Source organism: Homalodisca vitripennis, chromosome 5 (assembly GCF_021130785.1).
Source record: "Homalodisca vitripennis isolate AUS2020 chromosome 5, UT_GWSS_2.1, whole genome shotgun sequence".
Classification (NCBI taxonomy): domain Eukaryota; kingdom Metazoa; phylum Arthropoda; class Insecta; order Hemiptera; family Cicadellidae; genus Homalodisca; species Homalodisca vitripennis.
Window position 1 is genome coordinate 55,236,715 of NC_060211.1, and position 25,786 is coordinate 55,262,500.

The following is a 25,786-nucleotide window of genomic DNA, read 5'->3' on the forward strand; positions in this document are numbered from 1 at the left end:
CGAAACGTAATAATACAGTGGAGGCTTCTAATTAGTATTAAAATAATTTATGTAGCCTTTACAAATCTGAAACTTCTATGAACTGAATTGTTGTGATTTAAATCTTATCAATTACCAGTCACAATATTTTAAGCACTCTACAGAATGAAGAATTCTTTTAGGGTCAAAATCTGAATCAAACAAACCAGCTATTGAAGTTGTTTCTCAATGCAGTTTTTAACAGCAACTCCACAATTTTCACAAAGAAAATACAACATCAATTGAATTATAATAAGAAAATTCCACATTCTGCTGCATAAAATGTTTAAAAAAACTCAACGAGAATATTAATTAAAGGCCACTATTGAAATACAGACACAATGGATGGTAAAGTATATCTTGTAAGTACAAGACAAAAAGTGTGATATGACACAATATACTGGTGATATAAAGTAACTATACCTTTTCATCACACTTGGTCTTAAGCATGTCCCTGTCTTGGCGCAAACTTTTCATCTCTGTCTCGAACTGAGTTCGAGCATTCTTCTCCAGCTGAATCAGCCGTTCTCGTGAGTCTCTGAGCTCCTCACGAGCAGAACTGATCTCGAGCGTGTGCCGGGCCGACATGGCTGACAAATCCTCCCGTAGCCTCTCACACTCTGCTGACAGCTGTTGATACAGACATTACAACATGTAGAGTAAAGAACTTACTGAAAAATATTTCTAAAATGTACATGGAAGTTTAATAGAAAGGATAATTCAGTCTCAGAACGAAGAATATCTAATACTTTACTGCAACAAAATACTTTTGAGTATTAAATAAAAACATAAAATCTGCTTTTAACTTACATATTTTATAAGTTGAAAATTTTCGCTGACTAAAAATATACTCACTTGGCTTTCTCTTCTTTGTGATGTATTGATAAGCAATTCGGCTTTCTGCAATTCTGTTTTGAACCTGAGAATTTCTGCATTCAGTTTGTCATTTTCTGAAAAATTAGATGTGATCGTTTTAGAATGTTATAAGGCTTTTACAGGTTTATAAACATTTATTGTAACTTAAAATATTTCACTGCCATCTACAAAATCACCTCACAATGAAATGAAAAACAACAAAATTAATAATAACCACAGTGTAAATAAACAATTCAGCACAATAATGCAAACTGAAATAATATTTCTGATATACTACATATAAGAATAAAAAATATATATATAAAGAGTAAACGCATGCAATAGTAATATAAAATAAAATACAGAAGTTTCACTAAAACATGTGTTTAACAGTTCAATCTGATGGCCAGACTTAGTACTGCCATTTACGGAACATATGCAACACAAAGTAGATTCCTTTGAGAGTGGTGATTGCAGCTTTGGTGCTGGCTGACTTGACCAAGGCTTTTGATTGTGTCTCACATGAGATCTTCTTTGTAGATTTGCCTAACTGGGTATTTTTGGCAAAGTACACACTTTATGCTTCAATCTTATCTACAGAAGGGAGTACAGGTTTTCATAGTGGGAAAGCAAAAATTTTGCCTTTGAATGTGCGTTCCTCAAGGGGTAAGTTTAGTTCCTTTTTTTACCCTAATAAATAACCTGGAGCTAAAGGAACAGCTGTTCTGCTGTTTAGGAATGATTGTGAAAAGGTGAGACACCCGAAGAATCAATCGGCCTTGTGAATTGGCTTTTTCAAGGGGCAGTGGACTGGTTCTCTATGAATAAACTCTGTCTAACTTTACAGAGAGAAAACTCAATGTATCATACGCAGCCAGAAAATATAGATACTGAAGTCAACTTTAAGATCCTAGGTTTTACTATTGTTCCATAGCTAACGTCAACACCACATCAACAATGTTTGTAACTGTTTGCGAGAGTTACCTTTCTTTTCAAACGATTAAACAACAAGTTATGAGAGCAGCATATGGATTGTTGCTCTGCGATCATGCGGCACAAGAAGTACTGCATATTATTACATCTCCCAGTTATTTTGACCACTGCATCTTCAATCTTTTAGGGACTAGGAATTCAAACAGTTTTGGCCAGTATATTGTTCATAACCTGGTGTATATAAGAAAAACTTTAGATTCTTTTCAATCTAGAGCTGAAATTCGCCTCTAAAATCTTCACAGGAGGAATAATATGAATATAACATACTGCAAACTCAGAGCGCGAGACTGCTTTCCTGCGCTGGTAAGTTCACAAGGTAACCACAATCTGTCAAATGTTTGGAAGAGAGTACTTTTGAATCACAGATAGAATTGTGGCTGGTCTCAAAATTATTTTATTCTCTTGAAAAATATTTTAGTTGTTTAACCATGGAGAGGGGAACTTAACTCTTGTTTAGTATCACCATCTTGCCAGCTCTTCAAATTAGTGATGACTTAATCTATGTAGCTTACCTGGTCCAGGACATAGTATTCAAGTACTTACAAATTTTGTTGACTTAATCCTAATTATTAATCTAATTAAGACTTCTGTATTTGGATTGACGTTAGCACATCGCTAATCAAAACATAGACCATATAACCTAGATTAAAAAAACCTTTTAATAAAAAAGAATAATATTTATTAAAATACAAACCAAAATGCAGAATGATATGATATTGGCTTATTGACTAAAGGTGTGAAACAGAGAACCAACCTTCCTTAGCCTCAACATGACTGGCAGCAGTTTCTGCTGTCTTCTGCTCAGTGAGCTTGTGAGCTAGATGATCTCGCATCTCTTGTAGCTCTGCAGCAAGCCGATTCTTGTCTGCAGTCACCTGTTCCAGCTTACGTGCTGAGTTAATCTCAACTGTAAGCCGTGCTGACATGACTGAGAGCTCTTCACGCAACCGCTTACACTCTGCTGACAGCTATCAGGAAAGCATAAAATGCTTAAAATGATAAATACTTATTGTAAAATTTTTATGGCAGTATGGGAAATTAGAAAAAAGAAGTTAAAGACTGGAAAAATAAAAACCAACTAGCCTTCAAAGAAGTATTAACAATTTTATACCATATTGTAATCAATCTATGTAAAAAGTGATATGTTATTAAACACAAGATAAGACATTTTTAATTAATATCAGTCCTTACTTAGGAATATTTAAACACACTCACTTGGTTTTCATTCCTTCTTGATGAATTTATCTGCAGCTCAGCTTTGTGCAGTTCTGTTTTAAGTTGGAGGATTTCTGCAATCTGTTCTTCATTTTCTGAAAGCATTTATCAGTAAATATTTCAATAACTTTAAATTCTTGGGTTTTTAATGCTTTATGGAAAATAGATTTAAATTCTATATTATTTTAATGCTAAAATTTTGTAATTAATTAAACCCACTAATTTAATATAAAATTCTGAAAAAGAATTCTATTGAACATTTAAGTTGTAAAACAGGATGTCCTCTTTAAAATCAATTAAGCATAAATTAGAACTAAATTGAGAACCTACCATTCTTGTTCCCAGTCTGGTTCCTGATCTTGGAAGTCTCCCTCTCGTTGAGTCTGCGAGCTAATTGGTCCCGCATCACAGTTAACTCCTGTAACTCTCTAGTCAGCTGTTCCTTTTTCTCAGTCACTTGTCCGAGCTCCGCAGTTCTTTCCTGCAGGGAAAGAGCGAGCTGCTCCTTGGCTGTGCATACACTCAAGTACATCTCCTTCACCTCACTCAATTCTTTCAGGCTCTGTTCCAGCCGAATACTGAAAAATTCTTTCTTAATTTTTTTAACCAATAAAGAATTGGTAAAATAATAAAACTCATATAGACAATTTTTTTATTGATAACCTCTTTAACATTTTCTCTCATAAAAATAATGATTTAAATAGTAAATGTAGTAATAATAAAAATAATTATTATATTTTTTCATTTTTGTGTGTCTCTACAGTTTCAAAAGTTTCCTTGAATAAATATGAGTGTTTTTATTTCCTGAGTTTTATTTTTGTGATTCCAAAATAAGGATTCACAATAATAATATTTTGTGGTTAAACTTAAAATCAACAATAAGAATATGAATGGGAATTGTATTTTCTCTGAAATGGTACTTGCTGAATTACTATATGACACCTTTTTACTAGAAATACTTATAACAATTGTAAAAACTCCGAGCTAAACAACATCAAAGTCAAGTTTTATGATCTTGAATTGAGTTAGTGATTTGTTTAAATATGCAAAAGAAAAAACACACTTAAATAACGAAAATGTTTTCCCACCTGTATTCCTTGACCTGTAAGTCAGCTTTTTCTTCAATTTCCTTCTTGACTGTAGCCACTGTCTGATCATGAAACTTCAAATACTCTTTGTTGCAGTCAGAAATTTCTCTCTTCCTGTCTGCCTCAAAATCTTTTTTCAAGTCTTCTAACTCCTGCTGCACTGCAAGTTTCTCTCTCTCCATAACCACTTTCTCCTTGCGAAGTTCAGCTATGACAGTGTTCAAGTTGGAAATTTCTTCTGATCTGTCACAAGAGTCTACCTTTTGCTGTTCACTCTTGAGGCATTTAAACTCAGCCTTCATCTTATTGAGTTGGTCCTGGAAAAGTAAAATTAGATATCAATGTTAACTGTTACCGCTACTATCATTTTCCGGTTCCAAAAATGTTGTCAACACTGTTTGAACTTGCTTTAAATGTTTTTTAGTTTATGCTACGTCTTCAAATCTTATTTCGTTCTTGAGTGTTTTCAACACTTCGCTAAAAAGGAGGGAAATAAATGACATGCATAAAATAGCACCAAAATCCAAGAACGTACATAGTTAGGCAAAATTATAAAATATTATTTATTTTCTCTTTGACACACATCTCATTAATGTTTACTTAACCACAAATTAGAAGACAATAAATGGGTGACAAGAGCTCAAGCTTGTGGTGACATTCACATATATATGAGGCCAGATGGTTGCCCGTCTCTTGTTAATGTCTACTATGAAACCAACAATGACTACACACACAATCTGTCAGGTGCTGATCACTTTTTAATTTCATTAAACCAGCTGAATTAGAAGAACAAGCTGCTGATTTTTTACTAAACTAATTAGGACAAACAAATATTTATAAATACAATGTTTAACCCTTTGAGTGCCACGGGTATTTTCCGAAGGCATATGCATAAAGTGCCACGCTGTTTTTCGCATATTTGTAAGCTTTTGGGAAAAAAGCTGTTGTAAAATAACTACCAAACAGATTTCTATCATTTTGTTGTTGTTTTTTTTCTTATTAAATGCAGAATGTGATACATATCGTTACAAATAAAATTTGATTTATAAAAATATAAAAATTTCGGTATTTATAAAAAAAGTTTTTTACTTTTGTATAGAAAGTTAAGTTTCGACCTAATTTGTGTGTATACGGTATTTTTAAGATTTTTTTTCATTATACCATGATAAAGGCCATATGATTCTAAATAAAATCCATGTGTAATATCTTATTCTAGAATTTTAAAAACATGGCATTATATGTATTAACAAAATGCTGCCCGGTACCAACATTTTATAAACTGTACTTCATTTGTCAGAGTTTAGAAATTACTTAGTAATGATGTAGTTTTCCCAATAAATCTAATAAAACATTAATATAACACAAATAAATATGATTAGTAAATTTAGAAACAAATACTTGCTAACATATTTACATAAAACTTTACATTTACTAAACAATAATCCTAATAATATTTACACTGAAAATTCACGTTTTTCGCTTGAACACAACTCAAATCATACATTACTTTTGTAAAGATATACAGTAAAATACTGTATAAGTTAATATTTTATTTTGTATTTACTCAAATGCTTGGTTATCGACGCATAAACAACAAGAAATGCCGTTACGCAACACGGTACTCGTCCGCTACGTCGCGTGACTAGAAGACAGAATCATCGTACAGGTACTTATCACAGCCCACTATTTTTGGACGAGTTTTCCTTATCAGAGATCAAAATAAACTTTCTTATATGTTCCTTCTTCCATAATGAATCTGAAAATACTCGATGAGTCATACTTCCTATCTCCAATCGGCTCCAAATAGACACAGGAATGACCTGACATTTTCGAATAATGAAACGTTGTTCTTATAGTTTTTTATTTAATTGATTGTCGTAATAACTTGTAAATTCCAAAATAGGTTAAATAAAGTCACTTGTTTTTAATACTGTAATTTATTTTGTCCCCGATAAGGAAAACTCGTCCAAAAAGTACCCAAGTGTTGTTTGGCTTCTTGATAAGTACCCAAACAACATACGTTTCACAGATAAAATAGTAGAGAAACAACATAAAACTCGTATTTATTGATAGTTTGGATCCTATTGAATACAGCCGTCTGATTATTTGGCCAAAATAATCTTGTACTATATAAAATATTATCGAAATACGAAACGTCAAAATTGGCGACACTGGCACTTTATGCACTTTTCGTACCGTCAAAATTAGCGACGCTGTGGCACTCAAAGGGTTAATGAATTTTATAAGAAAATAACCAAGTTATGTCTCGCATAAGAATGTTTAAGTTAATTTAAAATCTAAGTATCTTTTACAATAAAACTTATGAAATGTATAATTTAGTTTAACCCTTTCAGTGCCAGACATTATCCTTAGAGTAAGTGCATGAAATGCCAGGTATAGCTCCATGTGTAGAAGAAAGAAGTGCCAAGCAATAATTTAGCTGTTCACAAAAATAATCATCTAGATTAATGATTTATTAATGAAAATGATTACTTTTTTGTTTTGTTTATCAATAATTGCTGTAAATATAAACGCCTAAAATAATTTTGCCAAATATGCATAACTAAAAAATAAAACAAGAAAAATTACTTACATAGTATTTTATGATGGATTTTTCAGCTTAGTGTAAAAACACAATAAGTGAAAAATTACTCATGTTGTAAGTAGAGTTATTTTTTTAACTTCAAAATAGTTTTAAAAATACATCCCAAAAATTAATCCTTTATCTTCAAAAAAGTTTTTACGGTCGGTTTTTAAAATATTACAAATTTTGATGTTTTGCATATTTCACTGAAAACTTTGTTGCACTTAAAAGAAGTGTAAAAGAAAAAGAAAGTAAGTAAGAAGAAGTGTAAAAGAATAAAAGAAGTGTAACAGACATAGAGTGTAAATAAAACTGTATTAACTGTCTTAAATTGAAAAATACACAATAAAAGACACAGGTCTATTATAGCGTACATCAAGTTTTTGGAAAACCATAACACTAATACGATAAAAATACTTTTGGCAATTTTTTAAGGATTGGTCATTTTTATATATATATATATATGTAATATATTGGCGGAGCAAGTACTTTTTGTGATTCAATGTTTATTGAAATTATATATAAATGACACCCATTCAACCACATCTAGTAATTTTAAGAATTTTTTACACATCCTTATAGTTGGATGATAGCTCTTCTTCCACATATCATTGTAGTCATTATAGTCAGACTTTGGCACTAAAAGGGTTAATTGGACTGTATTTTACATAATAAGACAAATTTTGAATATACTGGTTAACATTATGTAACTGTGTTAAGTTTGTATAATGTACCCTAAATATTGCTTATAATGGAATACAATAGTTTCAAGTAAAAGCGAAAGTATTTGAAGTATTCATACCAAAATTTTATTCTCTATAGTTTGAAAGAATGTTAAAACTAAAATGTAAACAATCAACGTTACCTACCTAGCTGTGTCATGGGTTACCATGGCAAACAACTACAAACAACTGTTTATTGATTAGTGATCTAACTAACAGGGTCAAATGTTTTTTTCTGCATCACCAATGTGGTAACAGCTGCTTTAATTATTTCTTTGTCACCCACCTATCATGGAATAAAAAGGGTCCAAATAAACCAGAGGTCCCTATCACATAACATCTATTTAAGGGGCAACACACTGTTAGATTATAATTACCCATTCAACTCTTGAAGAAAATGAATTCTTAAACCAGACTGAATAAAATTGCATCTTGGTAATTACTAGTCTAATGAAGAAGTATTTATTGAGACCCGTTCTCTACCGGTAGCTGCAATTAAATTGGCAAAAATGCAAGACTGGTAAAAGCTTTCTAAAGCAAAAACCCTTAAAAAAACAAGCATTAATTTTTTAACCCTTAAAAAAACAAGCATTTATTTTTTATCACTGTCTTTAAAATAAAATCTTCATCCAATATACTAAATACGAAATTTGTATTAATTAATTTTATTAATTTTGTTAATATTTTTACATATTTTTTTAAAACAAACATTTTTGTTATTTTTTATTTATTTTTTTGATTTTTGACTCTACTTTTTCCTAGAATATTACTACGGTTATTACATAAATCAAAATAAGCTCAAGAATAAAATGAAGAACACATAAATAATGTATTTTATGGTTTTCCTGGATATTTACTTTAACTTCTTGCTTCCAAGAAATTCATATTTTTTATTCACTGCACACAAAATTACTTTACAATTAATCAAACATACTGTACAATTGGAAAAAATCCATATTTTGACATTCCAGTTCTTCGTCCTCGCACAAACCCTGAATTGGCAAATGGTTTTTGAGCATGGGAAATAATTATGTCTTCCTCAGTTCCATCACTATCACTGATATTAGAATTGCACTTATAATCACTGTCTAATAACAAAGCAACAACAGAATCCCACAGTTTTTTACACTCATTGTGAATAATTTCACAACTGAACAAAAACAAACACCTAACCTTGCATTTAGCAGCTGACAAATAAAAACAATGACAAAACATTCCCACAAACAAGTAGTCAATTCAGTGCTGTCAGTAACAAAACAAAATGAAATGCAGTTTGAATGTTATAGATAGATGACGTTCCTGATGTTCCATCAAAGCTCTAGAAACATACAGATTATCCTTGCAATAAATGTTATTTGCACAGATTCCAACACTATTCACTGCATCTGTATGATCCTAATCAAACTGTGGTGGCATACTTTGTATAGCTTCAGTGCCAAAACATAAAAGTATCAAACAAGAATCTTAGACTTGATAATTACATCAAACTTACACAGTGCAACGGGGTTACTAGTTTCCTAATTAAAAGTTTTCTATTTTAATACAAAATCATTTTAAACTTTTTTACTCACATTAAGTGTCTCAAATTGAGCTACGTAGACACGTTCCCGTTTGACCAACTCCTGTACTTGGTCTTCCTTTTCATTGACAATCTGGGTTAACCTCTGAATTTCTGCTCGTTTCGCTTTCTGGTCTGCACAAACACGCCATCTTATGATACAAACTAATCTAAGGAAGATTCAAAAAGGCAAAAAATTTTCTTCCAATTTTATTTAAACCCTTTAACAATGATTCAGTGATATTCTGCATGAAAGGAAACAAACGAATATTTCTCATATGACCAAACGATAGCTATAATAGTGATTTACATAGAATCCAGATTCCCCTAACTCCCAATTAACTAAGAACAATAAATCCAAATTACAATTATTTTCAATTTCTTACTTAATTTTCGAGAACTTACAACAAATTTTACAACTTTTTGGGCTAAATGAAATATTGTGGTAATATAATAAAAGAATGACTTTATTATGGTTGCCACCATCTTTAAATGGAACCAATAATGGTTAATGATTTCATATATTTTGATCATTACAATGTAAAAAAACTGCACATACAATGTGCGATGAAAAACTGATCAGACTAGCTGATCATAATCACTAAAATTATTTTACAAAAAAATGTTTTAAACCAAACAAAATATTGAAGTGGTTGATCTGATTCTTAGGCCTTCCTCGGCTTGAAAAAGAAAATGACATAGGTGATAGATAAACAAACTCTGTGACTTTAGAATCAGAATCAGAATCAGAAACATCTTTATTCATATTAATACACATGGTGTACATAAGAATGGTGTCAATCCAATATAATACTATAATAATAACATTATTAACATTAACATCATTGTTAACAATAGTAACAGGTCACAATTCATTATATAATACAATAGTTTCATACTAAAATTATTAAAATTACAAATGAAAATTTAAAAATTAAAGTTAAAGAAAAAAAAATGTAATAAAACTGTTTTTATCCATGTTTTCCACCATGGATTTCAAAAAATTCAGAAAATCTTTATGTATTCTTTCTGTCCCAAACACTTAAAAAGAAGAGAGAGATAAATAGATATCCATTTTTTAAACAGTTCATTAAGAAACTGATAGTTAAATATACTCACTAAGAAATGATCTATTGAGTTCAGCCTTCAGCTTGCAGATAGTGTCAGTCTGGTTGAGGTTGGTGCGGCCGAGCTGCTGCGACTGCGACGTGCGGGTGCTCATGCCCAGTTGCACAATAGAGTCTGACTCCTCACTGGAACTGTTGCTCTGAGGCAGGTTCAGTCTCGACACGGTCTCGTACTGGGCAAGTTCTGAACGCATCATGTTGCACTCAATCTGTCCAACATTTCAGCTATTTTACGAGTGCCACAGCAAATTAAGTGCTAGTTGAGAGAAGACTATTTACATTACAATTAAATTACAAAAAAATATATATGTATATATACACACAGAAGTACGGTTTGATATCAGCTATATAAAACAGTTTAAATTTGCTTACCAGAATGTACAAAGTTTTAAATAAATAAAACAAACTACAGGTTCTATCGTGTAATAAAACAACAGAAAATAGCAAAAAACTAAAATATTGTTCTTTTATTCCCTGTTATACTAATGCATGGTTCAATATTAAGTAAACAACATTTTTTTCTTGAAACTATCATTGTTTAAACATTAGAATGGTAGTTTAAAGAAAATAGAAAAGAAAGAAAATAGTCTTTAAACATTTAAAATGTATTTATTAAAATTTTATAACACATACCAAATTTTCTATATCATATAATACAAAATGGTGGATATTTTAAAGAATGATGTTTAAAAATTTGAATTTCAACATAAACATGAACAAATTATTTAAATATATTTGTTTCATATACCATTGTTATGAAAACATAGTAATTTCAGACAAAAATTATAAAATGTAGATAATTGTATTATAATTTCCCTTAAGAACTAACTGTACTACTGGCAGTCATCTTTATTTTAGCCCTGTAAGAACAATGTGAACCTTAAACATTTTTATGAACATACCCTTTAGTTGCAGAACTATGGGAGGTGTCTCATTTCAAACATAAGATTAATACACACCCCAGATCTCAAACAATTTTATGAACATACCCTTTAGTTGCAGAACTATGGGAGGTGTCTCATTTCAAACATAAGATTAATACACACCCCAGATCTCAAACATTTTTATGAACATACCCTTTAGTTGCAGAACTATGGGAGGTGTCTCATTTCAAACATAAAATTAATACACACCCCAGATCTCAAACATTTTTATGAACACACCCTTTAGTTGCAGAACTATGGGAGGTGTCTCATTTCAAACATAAGATTAATACACACCCCAGATCTCAAACATTTTTATGAACATACCCTTTAGTTGCAGAACTATGGGAGGTGTCTCATTTCAAACATAAAATTAATACACACCCCAGACCTCAAACATTTTTATGAACACATCCTTTAGTTGCAGAACTATGGGAGGTGTCTCATTTCAAACATAAGATTAATACACACCCCAGATCTCAAACATTTTTATGAACATACCCTTTAGTTGCAGAACTATGGGAGGTGTCTCATTTCAAACATAAGATTAATACACACCCCAAATCTCAAACTTTTTTATACTTCATCGTTTGAATGCATTACTTTTTAAAAAGCACGAACTTTACAAGAAAAACTAAAAAATAAATAAAAGTGTTTGAAGTTGATCATCGATCGAATAGCTAAATTTTCTTTCATTCCAGCTGGCTTTAAATTCTAAATTTATTGAATACTTTTGGATTCATAAGGACAAGGTACTGTTAATCTACTTTTAGCAGTCGAATCTGGTGTTTACATGAATTTTTATTCTATATAATTATAATACAATATATTTCCCAATCCATTATTTATTCACCATTTATTCACTTATTTTTATGTACCATTGAAACATCCACTTTACTAAACATGGTACTGTTATCCTTTTTTATAAATAATCAATTACCAGTTAAGAAAACCGGAAATACAAATTTGAAAACCCAGTATTTAATAAATAATTGCATTTAATTCCAAATAATGAAGCATTTGAACCAACTTATGGAATGGTAACACTTGCCTCATAACAATATATAAATAAATAAATAAAATAAAAATACATAAATAATATAAATTATGCAAACAACATGCTATATTATATATAAGTATAACATATTATTTTGGTTTTGTATTCGTAGGAAAACTTTAATGTATTCAAGATGAGAGTAAGTGGTCAGTGAGCACAAGAATCCAAAAAATATTGTACATTCTATTATTTTGTTGGATTACCTTCACTAAAGTAAGGCTGCTTATCAGATTCAGTCTGATTGTGCAGGTTGTAACTAACGTTTACCGATAATTCAACACACCTGTAGAGTCCTTACAGTCTCATTGAGTCGATCTTTTTCCCGTGCAACCTCGTCCAGCTGGTTCTGCAGCCGAACATTTTCTACACTAACATTGGCAGCCATCAGTTGGCGACACTGGGCCTGGCTTTCGTCCAGTTGCCGAGACAGTTGGTTGATAGTGTTTCCCTTATCAACCAGCAGCATCTCATGTTCCCTCTGCAACTCGGCCATCCTCTTTTCCAGCCCACTGCAGTCTTCCACCTACAAACATTTTTTTTATATTTTTCTTATTATATAAATCCACAGACTATTTGAAAAATGTAACAATAGTTACGTGTATAACAATATATATCCAAGTTTTACTATTTTAATGAATGAGTTCTTCAATGTGTGATTTTTAGATGACTTACCACCGAAAATTCTCCACTTCACAACAATGTAAGTTATGATTTAATTTTTTAAATATAGCAAACATAGTAGTACTTAAACAAAACCTCAGCACAATCGACTACATTGCAGTATTGTATGCAAATGGAGGAGCAAAAGGCAATGGAAAGGCAAATGGAAAACAAATTTTATTAAGATTAGACTTTTGGAAACTGTTAATTAAATCATAAGTTGGCAAAAAGATTTAATGATTAATTTTTAAAAAAACCATTAGAACCATTTATCCTGATGATAGTAGAGTTTACCTTTTGAAGCAGTTTTTTGTTGAGATTTTCAATCTGCTTCTGCAACATGACAACATCCTGTTGGTGCTTGTTCTTCAATTCTTTCACCATCATGTCCTGCTGCTTTGCCAGGTTTTTACTGGGATCACACCGTTCCATCATGGCTATCCTCTCCTCCAACTCCTGTATCTGTATCCTCCCAAGCTCCTCCATCTCATCACTCTAGAAACACAAGTTGCTTAATTAAACACCAAATTTACTTGCTTTTTTGAAAATAGATTCTTTAATCAGTTGTCATTGATAGCTTACAAATTAAACTTTCTGTGATATTGAATCAATAAATATGCTTTCTAAATTTTGTATCTTATTTATTCCATTACATCTCTCAAAAGTGTATTGTTCTTATTGCATGTTATTTTTATTATAATCTAACTAAACTATTTGAAAGATTTTACAAGTAAGAGATGTTGTATTTTGGTAATAGAGCAACATTTGCCATTTTTAAATGATCAAGAATTATTTTACAAAACAGGCAGTTGTAATCAAGGGTTGACAGTAATTCTATAGTAGAAAACAAACTCAAGGTAAAGGGAGTGTATTATGAATTTAAAAATTGTCAATATAAATCAATTATGAATTTAAAAGTGAATTGACTATAATTATTGGGATGTAAGAAGTTCAATTTCACAAGCAGAGAAAAATATTCAAAATCTCAAGAATAATTTTTATTAAAAGTTTATGATATGAAAAGTTGACATTTTTATGCTCTCATTTATGCACAATTAGAAAATCCAGAAGAATTTTTCATATTTAGTTTTATAAATCCATTATGGGATGAAAACATTTCTGATTATAGTCCAAAGCTGATTTGTCTTACTAATCAATGTCTTATAGGTAAACCGCTAACAAAAAAAACCTTGGTTGATTTGAGTTCACGCAGGGTGGGGTAAATATCCCTCCGCCGCCCCTCCAAGCATCCCCACCACTGCTCGCGCTCACTCTGTTTCAATCTAATAAAATCAGCTGACTAATCCGGCTCAGTCGGTATCGTTCACTGCTGCGACCCGTTCAGTTGAACCGGTCAGTACAGAGTTACTAAGCCTTCCCGCTAGAGAGTGTTTTACCGATCATCGTGTTGATTGAACAAAATGAACGACTGGATGTAATGACCAAGTGAACGAAAGGATCTGCTTGCAAAAATGTGTTCGGATAGAGGAAGAAACAACATATTTTACAGTGAATGGATATATATATAACAATAAATATATTGTTTCAGGAATCTAGTAAATGTAAATATATATTATTATTAGAACTGATTAACAAAAATTAACTGTATGTTACTATATGCATTACTAAATATTTTAAACGTTAATACTTAAGAACAATGGACTTGGTTGATTCATATGCCTTTGATTTATCATAAGATTATTTCACTACAAATGTTTCGATAAATTACTAAACATCAAACAGACACATTGCAATGTTTGAAAATAATTTATTTTTATAAATAACAACACATTTTAACCATTTAATCGATTAAGTTACCACCATTTTTCATAATACCCAGGCCGAGTCATTAAAATAATATTACGCACACTTTTACACAGAACGCCTCTTCTCAGATCGACCCTGAACATCGCACCTATATCGACCACATGATAACTTTTTAAATGCTAATAGGCAATCAATTTTTAACAGCACTAATGTTAATGTTTTACATTACAACTACAGAATATTATTACAATTTCAATAGACAATCGAATAAATTTAAAACGAGGTCAATAAGCGCTAAAACCATGGATTACTTCAGATTTAGTTCATGCTATAAGACAAAGAGATAAATTACGTAAATTAGTGAAAAAGCAACCATTTAATGTGGAGCTTAAAACCCGCTATGTCAATTGCAGGAACATTGTAAACAGAAATTTAAAGCGATTAAAAAATATTATTTTTGTGATAAATTCGACCAAGCTAATGAGGATTTAAATATGTTTTGGGGGTTTTAATTAAATTGAGTGATAGAGGGGTTAACAAAGTTTCTTCCTTAAATAAATATTTGCCAAATACCAAATTATTCAATGACAAAATTAGCTTGAAGTAGCTAACGAATTTAATAAATTCTTTACTAATGTGGGTCAGAACTTGGCGAACTCTAATGGCTCAAATATAACAATCTTTTTCGAAGACAGATCTTATAGGCTTCATTCGACCTTTAACTTACGCACTGTTACAAGAGGTTATATGTTACGTATCCAGTTTGAGAGGAACTTTCGCTCTTGGGCACGATTCAATATATGCAAGTATATTTTTAAAAAATCACATCATAATGTGAATGTATCAAAACACATTCATTTTTTGACAAATAAAATCCACAAGTACATTTTTGCCTTCAGACAATTACGAGAAGTACTCACAGATAAGGAAATTAAAGTGGTCTATTTTGCTTTCGTTCAATCCCAAATTTCATTTGGTATTATAGTCCATGGTGCTGCTTTCAAAACTATTGAGCCAATAATTTTTTAACAAAAAACAATACTAAAAATAATGTTCTTTAAGAGTACAACATATTCTTCAGAATTAATTTTCTTCGAGGAAGAACTAATGACTATAAGACGTTTGTTAATCAAAACCATTCTCATTTACTTAAACATTAATTTTCATACTCTTTTAGCGTTGACAACTTATACTCATAACACACGATACTCGCAACAAGTCGTCAAATTTGTATTATATTTCACAAGTTTTGTAGCGTAACGTGTGTTTGAGTTACAACTTTGCTTCTGTGTTGCAATTACCTAATCTTAACTGGTTTAAAAAACGCGTGAACAATGGGTTATTATCGTTAGATGGCGAAGAAGTATATAGACTTATTGTCCCTTGTTATCGCTGAACTTCTAACCCTTCCTCGCTATTATTGTTATTCGGTCTGTCCTTCACTATAATTACCATAACTAATACTTCATACGACAGTGCAGCAAAACTAGATTTATACTCGAATCGGTTATGTATCATTATCAATGTGACTCATCAATTGCCTGCGTGGTCACTGTTCTCATTGGCATCCAGCCGGATTAAAAATAAATTCTAAAACCATTAATAATATAAAAAAATTACTAAACTACTATTTTTACTTATAAAATCATTTGTTTTATTATTAGTTTTGAGTTCCAATATTCACGACCAGAGCACAGGTCCTAGGCCCATGTAGACTCATCCCGGTTATACTACTCTTCTTATTTCAAATTTTAATTGAATTAAATAGAATTAATGCAATGTTTATTATAATAAGGAATAATTAACTACGTATAAGTACCGTATTGTTACACTCTGAGACATGATTTCAGACATTGTAGGCTATATATTTGCTTTCGTTTGTTGTTGTAAGACGTGTATATGTGTTTTATTGTACTATTTTTAAGAAAATAAACCATTTTCATTTCATTTTTCATTTCACCTGGTTTGGAAAAAAGTATCAAATTTATTCAGTTGCCAGGCCAAATTGAACAAAACTTTCAAAGTGAACGGGTCTTTTGAAACACTCCGATCCGGATCACTCGTTCACCTGATTGACTCGTTCGAATTGAACGGTCCAAGTAAGTAACTGCAGTATAAACAATATGGCGCGAGCAAGACAAGATTTAAACAGCTGACAAGAAGATGCTCCGCCCACTCGCCACTCCCCCCCCGCCGGAGGGGGACCCCTCCTGCGCTGTGCTGCTCAAATATTTGCTTCTGCGCAGGTTTCTTTATTAGCGGTTCACCTATAATAATAATATCTATAAACAATGAAGAAGAGTATTAATACATATCTTCAGATGTGTTCATACTGTCTATACCATATCCCACTGATCTTTGGTAAACTCTCACGTTAAAAATGTTGAAGTAGGAAGAGAAAATGTTTAAATTTTACATATTTCAAATTTTGAATAATTGTAAAGGGAATTTATGTAATGATTATTATTTCACCGCTTTTAATTTAGGAATATGCATGTCATCAACATTATTGGTTAGGTATTTTGTGAGAAATCGTAACATAATGATTGTGTAAAATCGTTTAATGCAGGGACAAATACTAAAAATTTAAACATACTATTGAAATAGAATTTAAATAAGTACATTGTTAACTTGGATAGATAGATTAACAAAAGTTCTAACACAATTCATTGAATGTCGCAATGTTAAAACGCAAGAGCACTTTTTTTAATTTATCTTTTGCTTAATTTATAATATTTATACAAACCTTTTTTTTATTCTTCTCCATTGCTGCTATAATCTCTTTCAGAGACTGCACTTCTGTTTGAAGCATATTTATTTGTTCTTTGCTCGAAACTACAAAAAAAATTACGATCATACTACATTTTTTTAATTCTGTAAGTAAAAGAGTAGAAGAAGGCTTATAGGAAAAGAACAAATTAAAAGGAAATAAATAATACCTACAGGTTTAAGTGCTAATATAGTCGTAATAAAAAAATTACTAAAAACAACAATAAAATATCATTAATTTTTGTTACAACTGTATCTACCACCAATGTCCTCTTAGGTAAGTAGTCCTTGCTTTTTATAATTATTTTAAGAAAAGATTACACAGTGACGTACAATTTTTATTCAATATAAGTAACGTTTTCAACATAATTATATATTTTCAGAATGTAACTTTTGTGTTTCTATACAGTTTGATTTATAATAATCTTTTATTTTATGAAAGCAATTGACAAAAATATCACTTTTTACACATACAAAAAAATAAAAAAGGTAGAAAATGTAGAAGTGCTTGTATTATCAAAAATGGTTTGATTTTAATGCACACCATCACTTTTATCTATTATTTTTTTTATTAAAGCAAGAAACAAGTTTCTATATAAAAATTGAATGAAGTGATTTTGAAACATGAGAACTGTTAAATATATTATTAAGGTTAACACAGAAAAAAACCTAGGCTAAGTTTGATTGAGTTTATGGCACAACTACTCTGTTCTGAACTCTTTACAATTGGGTAAACCGGTTTTAAACCTTTAAAAATGTGGAAAGAAAGTACCAAAGCATTATACATACTGAGAACCACAAAAATATCACATTAACTGTGAAAATAAATGTCTCAGTCCACAGAAAATGTGGTGAAATTTCCAAGTAGCTTCACTTAGAAAATGTAAATGTGCATGTGGAGTTCTATTGCACCTCAGTGTAAAAAGAAAAATAGTAGTATGACAAATACGTAACAGGCAACCGTCGTGGGAAAGGTTATTCCAAATACATTTATAAAGGACATAAAAAAATCATTGGAGATCTAGTGAAAGAGAAGACAGGAGTGTATAAACTTCCTGAGCCAAGGTGGCAGGTGAGAGCCAACTACGAGGAGTTGCTGATGCATGATTGCAATGCAATGATTGGGGAAATTTCCATCCTCGCACTCAATCCTGGCTCATCACTCCAGGACGGATTTTTTATATTGCTTCCAATAAGACCACCACTCGGACCATTACCATGAACAATGGTATGTTTCCTAGCATCTGTGATGTAAAATGTGGACATTAGAAGAAAATTACATCTCTGTATCTTATTCTGAATCTTGTTCCATGTCATGGTACTTCAAGATACTTCTAGGTAGGTACTTCTATAGAAGCATTTTATGGAACTTTGATGTAGACTAGGAAACTTCCTACAGGAACTGTGAGGTAACTTATAGTGATTTGGACAATTTTAAACTCTGCAATCAATCCTGTCCTGTTACTTCAGGACAGTTTTTATATATTACCTTTAATACAGACTTCATTCCGAAGCCAAACATGAAAAGTAATGTTTCCTAGCAATTCTGAGGTAAGTCGTAGTAATTTTTTAAAAACTTCATCTCCACATGGTTTTATAAGTAAAACTTCCAAAATGATTTCCTCGTCAGATACTTGTCTAATTCATAAAAAAACTTTAGTGGGACCACTATGGAGGCAGCCCTCTTTCATTAACAAAAATGTTTAATCTAAATGAGTTCAATAGTTTTGAAAATATCGATGCACATATATACAAAAAAGTCAAATAGAAACCGGTTGAATTGTAAAACCTCTCCTTTTTTGAAGTTGGTTAAAAACTGTCATTATTTTATCCAAACAAGAGCTTTTAAGCTAACTGACTTACTGAGCAGTTTGCTGAGCTCATCACGTGACAGTAGGGCCCTCTCCTTCTCTCCCTCCATCAGGGCACACTTGCGGAACATCTCATTCTTGTACTTGGCAGACTGCTGTCGCTCAGTCTCCAATTGCTCCGTCAGCCGTTTCAGCTCTCTCTCCTGCACATCCAGCAGCACTCGCAGTTGTTCTACATTATCCTCTGTCACCAAAATATGGTTAGAATCACATATTTCATTAATAAATAAATCATTATTCCACTATCTAATCACCACTATAGAACACAGTTCAAAACTTTTGATGTAGAAGTGGTTCTACAAATATACAAATGAAATTCAACACCATTAAACTGTAGCATACAACATATTTTGAATCAGCAAAAACAAAAATTTCTGTGTGAACGTTAAAATATTGCATTTTAGAAGATGTTGGGTTACAGGTATTCAGAAAAAACTAACCTGTGTGTTTGTATGCTAAAATATAGTCTTCGTCTGATTTGTCAAATGTTTTACTACCATCACTTGAGAAAATTGGTTTGAATGGTTTATCGTTTTCGTTATGTGAATTATTTGAGAAAACCTGTTGGTGGTAACGTTCTGGCACTTCATTTTCTCCCAGACCTGTAACATGATTGTTATATAATACAATGACATAATTTGTTGTAATTTGTTATACATAATTTGAATTAAATAAGTTACTTATTTATGACCAACTGTTATCGTAAACAACACTTCTGAGCACAAAAAATCAAATGATTTATAATTGTATGCATGTTTATGAAGACTATGGATTTCTTTTAAAAGCCAGCTGCACCAGCAGCTATCTTGATTTTAGCCTCGTAAGAACGTATTTTACTTCATACCCTTTTACAACCATATTTTTAGTCATAAAACTATAGGAGGTGTCTCACTTCAAATATAAGATTAATACATACCTAAAAAGTTATTTTTATTGATATTTTTATTGGTTATATAGAATAAAAATCTCAAAAAATTTTGTGTTTCATTGTTTATATATCCAAAAAATATACACTTTATAATATTGTAAATTGTAAATATTTTGTATACCTGTCAGAGATGTTCTTCACACTTTCAAAACTTAACTTCTATAAAATCAAAAACCTAAAATATGTAACCATACAGTACTAACAAGAATTTTCAAAATTACCTTGACTATACTTCCCAGTACTCTCGCCATGGGAGTTATCAAACTGTTCATTCTGGCCATAATTTGTACCATTCCACATCTGTAAGTGTTCACCAGAATCTCCTCTTCCTCCATTCACTAGAAGAATAAAAAATAATTCAAATATCCAATTGCAAATACTTATATGGTCCCTTTACAGACAACTACTTATGAAATGTTCTAATTAAGGACGAAAAAGTTTCTGCAAGATGGCAACCAAGAGATGCATGTACTACAAGCAGAGCTTTCAGATACTCCCCAAACAAGTAGCTTCGGCCGAGATATGTCACTGGTTTAAAATCCACATCTAATAATTGCTGGTATATTCAAGTTTTCAATTTTTTTGAATTTAATTGACAATATAAACTGAAAAACATGAAAATATGAATCTGAAAAATTAACAATTTGAAACTTTAAGTTATGGAGAAAAATCTTACTAACCTTGTCTATAGTCTCCAACACTCTCTTCAAGTGACTTTTCAAAATGTTCTCGGTGGCCAAAATTATTTGCATTACTCCATGTTTGAAAATGATGGTTACCATCTCCTCTTCCTCCATTTACTGAAAATAAATTAAATATTGTTCTAGTATGAAATTATATAAACTTATCTGTCTGATGCAGGATTAATTTATTATTAATAATTCTGAAAATGGGAGATTTTTCTAGCTCCATGTTACATGTGTCATATTGTACTGTGTATATAAATAATTATATATAGTTTGGGTGTTAATTCGTCACATAATTATTGTACTTATTAATGTTGTGGCACAATCTGCCCCTAAATAATAAATAATACGGAGGAAGATCACTGGTCAAATATCTTCCACAGTCTGTGCCCCTTGATGAAGATTATGAAGTAATAAATAACTTCAATGATCTAAACGCGTCTAGAACTGAACTATAAACCACTTGAAGACAATTGATCACTAAATAAATAATTTGGTAAAATAGATCAGTCCCACACTAAATTAACAGTTTAATTACCATCAGAACCTACACATAAGCCCTTAATACATGACTCAGCGCGGCTATCTCGGGCTTATTTCATACTTAAAAGAAATTAGTGATATTTTTGTAAGTATATAAATATATCATACTATGTATAATTTTAAAGGTAGAGATATAAAACTTTTAACAAATTTTACATTTACGCAGTTTATTATTCAAATAAAATTATTCTTAGACTTGAATATTATGTAAACATTTAAAAAATGCTTCATATCTTGTAGGTCCAAGTAGTTGGCGTTAGTGTGGTACTTTCTGAAGCAAATAGGTTGACAAAGTAGCAATTTTTATAGACGAATTAGTATAAAACTTAATGAAATATCATTACGACCCACAACAACACATGATGTGAAAGACTACCATGCAAACTGACGGTGACTACGATCAGCGGTTCAGACTCAGTTGCAGTACGAATAAAATTATCTAGGACCTCAATATCAAGCCATAAACATAATCAGAAAGTTTGAGTCAGAAAATAAGCTGACTAAGCTAAACAATAGACTTAAATGACAAGGCCCGAGTATAGCGTTAATTGAGTATGATCAACTAATTAACATCAAATCATTTTATGAATAACGAAATTCTTGAAGATTATGTCTCCCGTAATATGAAAATCTAATTTATTACGAAATGATGATGTTCACCTTTAATGTATAGAAATTTAATAATATGACTTCAATAAGAAATCAGTGTAGGTTAGACTTAAAAAAATAGTTACAAAATAAATTTGTAAAATATATTTTATTAAGTTTTATATTTAAATTTTAAATCATATCCTTTGGATTTACTTGAAAATGTTTCAAGTTGCTTATAAGTCAGTTATTCCAAAAAATAATTTAATTTACTAATTTAATTTCTCAAATAATTTGAATTAATTTTGATATTTTATTGAATTACTTGAGGAGTATCACCACCTTATAGATCACAGCTAACATTCTTCAGTTTTAGGACCCTCAAATCACGAAACGGGTAATTGGTTTTTTTTGAAGAGAATTGAGAAAAATGTTTGTGAATCAAATCGTAAAATAAAAAATAGCATTAGAAACTAACTAAATAATAAATTAAAGTGATAACAGAACTTAAACTTTTTTTATCTATACAGAAACTAATCTTATTATGCACAAAATGTATTATATTTACAAAATACAAGAATAAGATAAAATATTCAGTATTTTCTCATAAACATATTACTAAGGTACAGGTTAGGTACAAGATAGTAACAGTACACAAGCCTCCTGAGAAATCACGTTACAAACAAAATGCTAACTTTACCTAAATATTCTATATTTCTAACTCCCTTTTGAAATTAAAACCCCTAAATGACAGTCCATAAAGTAGAAGTTTATATAAGAAACTAACCTGTAAGATACTCCATGTTTCCTCCACTTGTTTGTGCGAATCCACTTGACTCTCTCCTAGAGGGAGAGAACATCTGCCCATTAGCTAAGGCAGGTCTCTCGGGTGCTGTATTTCTTGATACGTCACTTTCATTCAGTAAATTATGACTGTTATCACTGTTGAATATCAAACCTGTATTTTAAATTTAAAAAACAATAAGTTAGTAAACCTTAATACAAACTCTACAATGATGAAATCAAGTTACTTAACTGGGTTGGTATGATTCAATTATCCACAGGCTGGAATTATACTCCAATTGGTTGCTAACTTCTCACATAAAAGCAGCATTTTTCTCAGTCAGTTCAGAATTTATTAAAACCCTCTTGGTTCAGGGAAGAATGCTATTGATTTTGGGGTCAAAAAGTTTTTTTAGAATTTAAGAGGAGAGGCCTAACAAATCAAAAATTAAAAACATTAGACTAATTAAGAGTGAGTTGTTCAACTTAATAAGTTAAAACACCACAGACCAACTAAACTGTAAATAGTTAGAAGTAAAATTATGTCACTATAATCTGAAAATAACCTATATACAATCAACCTTTACAAACTCCTTTTATTCATTATTTTACTAAATTCTTATGACGACACACACAACACTTGAAATAAATATACGTAAGTGGGTAAAACGTCTGGAAACACATTTATATTGTTTAAACCATTGCAGATAAATCAACAAACTTTGCAAAATGTTTGGATATCTTAACAATTTTTTTTATGCAATAATCATCACATGCTGACATTGGGGGGGAACGGTCCATGGGGAGTGTTATGAAAATCTCAAAGTAACAAGTTTTGTAAAAGTATTGAAACTCTGAGTATTAAATTTCAGTTGTTAAAAAGACCCCCCCCCCCCACCCCCCCCCCCCCCCACCCCCCCCCCCCCCCACCCCCCCCCCCCCCCACCCCCCCCCCCCCCCACCCCCCCCCCCCCCCACCCCCCCAATAAATTCCTTAAAGTAAGTACCTATCATAGCTGGCAGGTGAAGGATAGAGAGTATGATAAAGAAAACATTAGAGGCCAGGAGTGAGGAAACCCTTTATGACTCACACTTTCAAGGTTGATCTTTATATGACTTTCCACCTACAGCACACAATTTAAATCCTTTTTTCCTGTATCTAACACAGGCACTTTAGTAGTTAAAAAATATAAAAAGGGACTTCAGGGAAATATTTTTTAACAGAGATTTTTAGGGATCTGTGGCTTACAAGTTAAAATCAAACTAATCATTACCCAAATACATTAACAAAACAAAAAATCTGGCTTAACACGTTCGCTACCGAGCGGCGCATATATGCGCCGGCCGGGTTATTACGAGAGACCGACGTCAGAAATACGATCTTTACACACAGACCAAGTTAATATTGGTGTGCCCTTCATCACAGACCGATGGTTAAGATTTTGTTTAAATAGGTTATTATACTTTGTAATAACCCTAAATTATATATATATTTGATGTATATTTCTGTTTTTTGCGGTTTTTAGCATTATTTTATTACGGCGCATATATGAGCCGGTCGGTCTATAGCATCAAAATGGTATCATAGAACCGAGTGTCCCAAATATGAGCCACTATTTATTTGTTGAAATACTTTAATTCAAGGATAATTTTTAACAAAAAAACACACCTATTCCATGAACAAGTTTATTTTTACATATTTTATAAGACATATAAATCAAACTTTTACATTACAAAGATTACAAATAAATTCAAACAAAAGTGTACTTGAGATAAATTGGATGTTTGGGCCTACTTCTCATGCCATAGATTGAAACAAGTTGGCATGCAAAGGCCAAATGGTTTGTCTTTAGAGTCCTTGCAAATAGAGCAGGCATAAAAGGTTTGCTTCCTTGTATTGTGTGCTTCTCGGCAGACATGGCACCTCAGTCGCTTTTCCAGCTTGACAGGAGCATGAGTCGTCTGTGAAGAGCGGATGGGGCGAGGTTTCCGTGGAATGGGTTCTACATGAATGTATTGTTTTATAATAATGTCTCTGAAATTCAGATAGGTTGTCTTCGTTGTCAATTTGGAAAAAATAAATGTGCTGTTCCACAGTGATACATCTAGCAGGTGGAAAAATATTTTTATGTACCACCCGAAGAGACTTTCTAGGAGTGGAATAATAAGAGATCATTTGATCACTGCGATCAATCCCACTCATACCCTTGTTGTAGCGAAACAACCATGCTGGGCTTTTGGATCACTTCTCCCCTTTTTGTTCTTGTTTCCTCCATCTCGGGGCCATTTGAAGTTGAAATAGTCAAAACATTTCTTTTATCTCGCCATTTCATGACGGTAACGTCACCTCTTTGACGGCTCACACACTCCCCCTTTTTCAGTTTTGTTTTGCACCACAACTTGCGGATTCCCAACTCTATTTGACTGTAGAGTACCACACATGTTAGTCTGGTTGGTCATGAGGTACTCGGCCAGGTCCACGCTGTTGTAGAAATTGTCGAGAAAGATTATGTGGCCTTTGCCGAGGTAGTTCTGCATTAACTTTCTCACAACTTCAAAGGCCGTGGCCCTTTTCTTTGTCAATAAGTGTCCCCTTTCTCTAAGTAGATGATGATATTTAAAATGAATCCATCAGATGTTGTCAGTTCGTACAGTTTTATACCGTACTTGTGTGATTTGTTTTTTATATACTGCCGAAACGACAGTCGGCCTCTGAAGAGGACCCATAGCCTCCATCTAGAGAAAGTGACTTCCCAGGGCTGTAAACCCTAACAGAGTTTGCTAAGATATCATTGAGGACATTCTCAAATTTTATGCATCCTATTGTCTGTGGAGTCTATGTTTGGATCATAAAAACACAAACATCTTAAAATTCATTTCAAAACGATTGCGGGACATGGTCCGGCCAAAGATAGGATGCTCATATAAGCCGTCCTTGGACCAATAGTGTTTTTATAGATGGAAGGTTTACATTACCCATCAACATACACAAACCTAAAAATTTTTTCAATTCTTCAACAGAAACATTTTTCCCAAAAGTTTAGATGAGCA

General features: G+C 31.8%; 1 protein-coding gene across 2 annotated transcripts in view; it reads right to left on the bottom strand.

Annotated features, from left to right (window-relative positions):
* The window catches only part of LOC124362230 (centrosomal protein of 152 kDa-like), a 38,115-nt gene extending 15,185 nt beyond the window's left edge, over positions 1-22,930 (bottom strand). The window contains exons 1-16 of one of the 2 annotated variants that reach the window (XM_046816558.1): positions 22,740-22,930; positions 20,816-20,935; positions 20,357-20,473; positions 19,648-19,809; positions 19,200-19,391; positions 17,314-17,402; positions 13,095-13,295; positions 12,424-12,663; positions 10,153-10,369; positions 9,047-9,168; positions 4,170-4,486; positions 3,412-3,659; positions 3,082-3,176; positions 2,621-2,834; positions 874-968; positions 442-648 (exon numbers count right to left, since the gene is read on the bottom strand). In XM_046816558.1, the coding sequence (XP_046672514.1) occupies positions 442-648; positions 874-968; positions 2,621-2,834; positions 3,082-3,176; positions 3,412-3,659; positions 4,170-4,486; positions 9,047-9,168; positions 10,153-10,369; positions 12,424-12,663; positions 13,095-13,295; positions 17,314-17,402; positions 19,200-19,391; positions 19,648-19,809; positions 20,357-20,473; positions 20,816-20,935; positions 22,740-22,812 (2,709 nt within the window). In that variant the 5' untranslated portion in view covers positions 22,813-22,930. Of the gene's footprint in view, positions 1-441; positions 649-873; positions 969-2,620; positions 2,835-3,081; positions 3,177-3,411; positions 3,660-4,169; positions 4,487-9,046; positions 9,169-10,152; positions 10,370-12,423; positions 12,664-13,094; positions 13,296-17,313; positions 17,403-19,199; positions 19,392-19,647; positions 19,810-20,356; positions 20,474-20,815; positions 20,936-22,739 lie in introns of those variants that run through there. The other variant, XM_046816559.1, reaches the window with a different exon arrangement.
* Between the last annotated feature and the right edge of the window lie 2,856 nt (positions 22,931-25,786).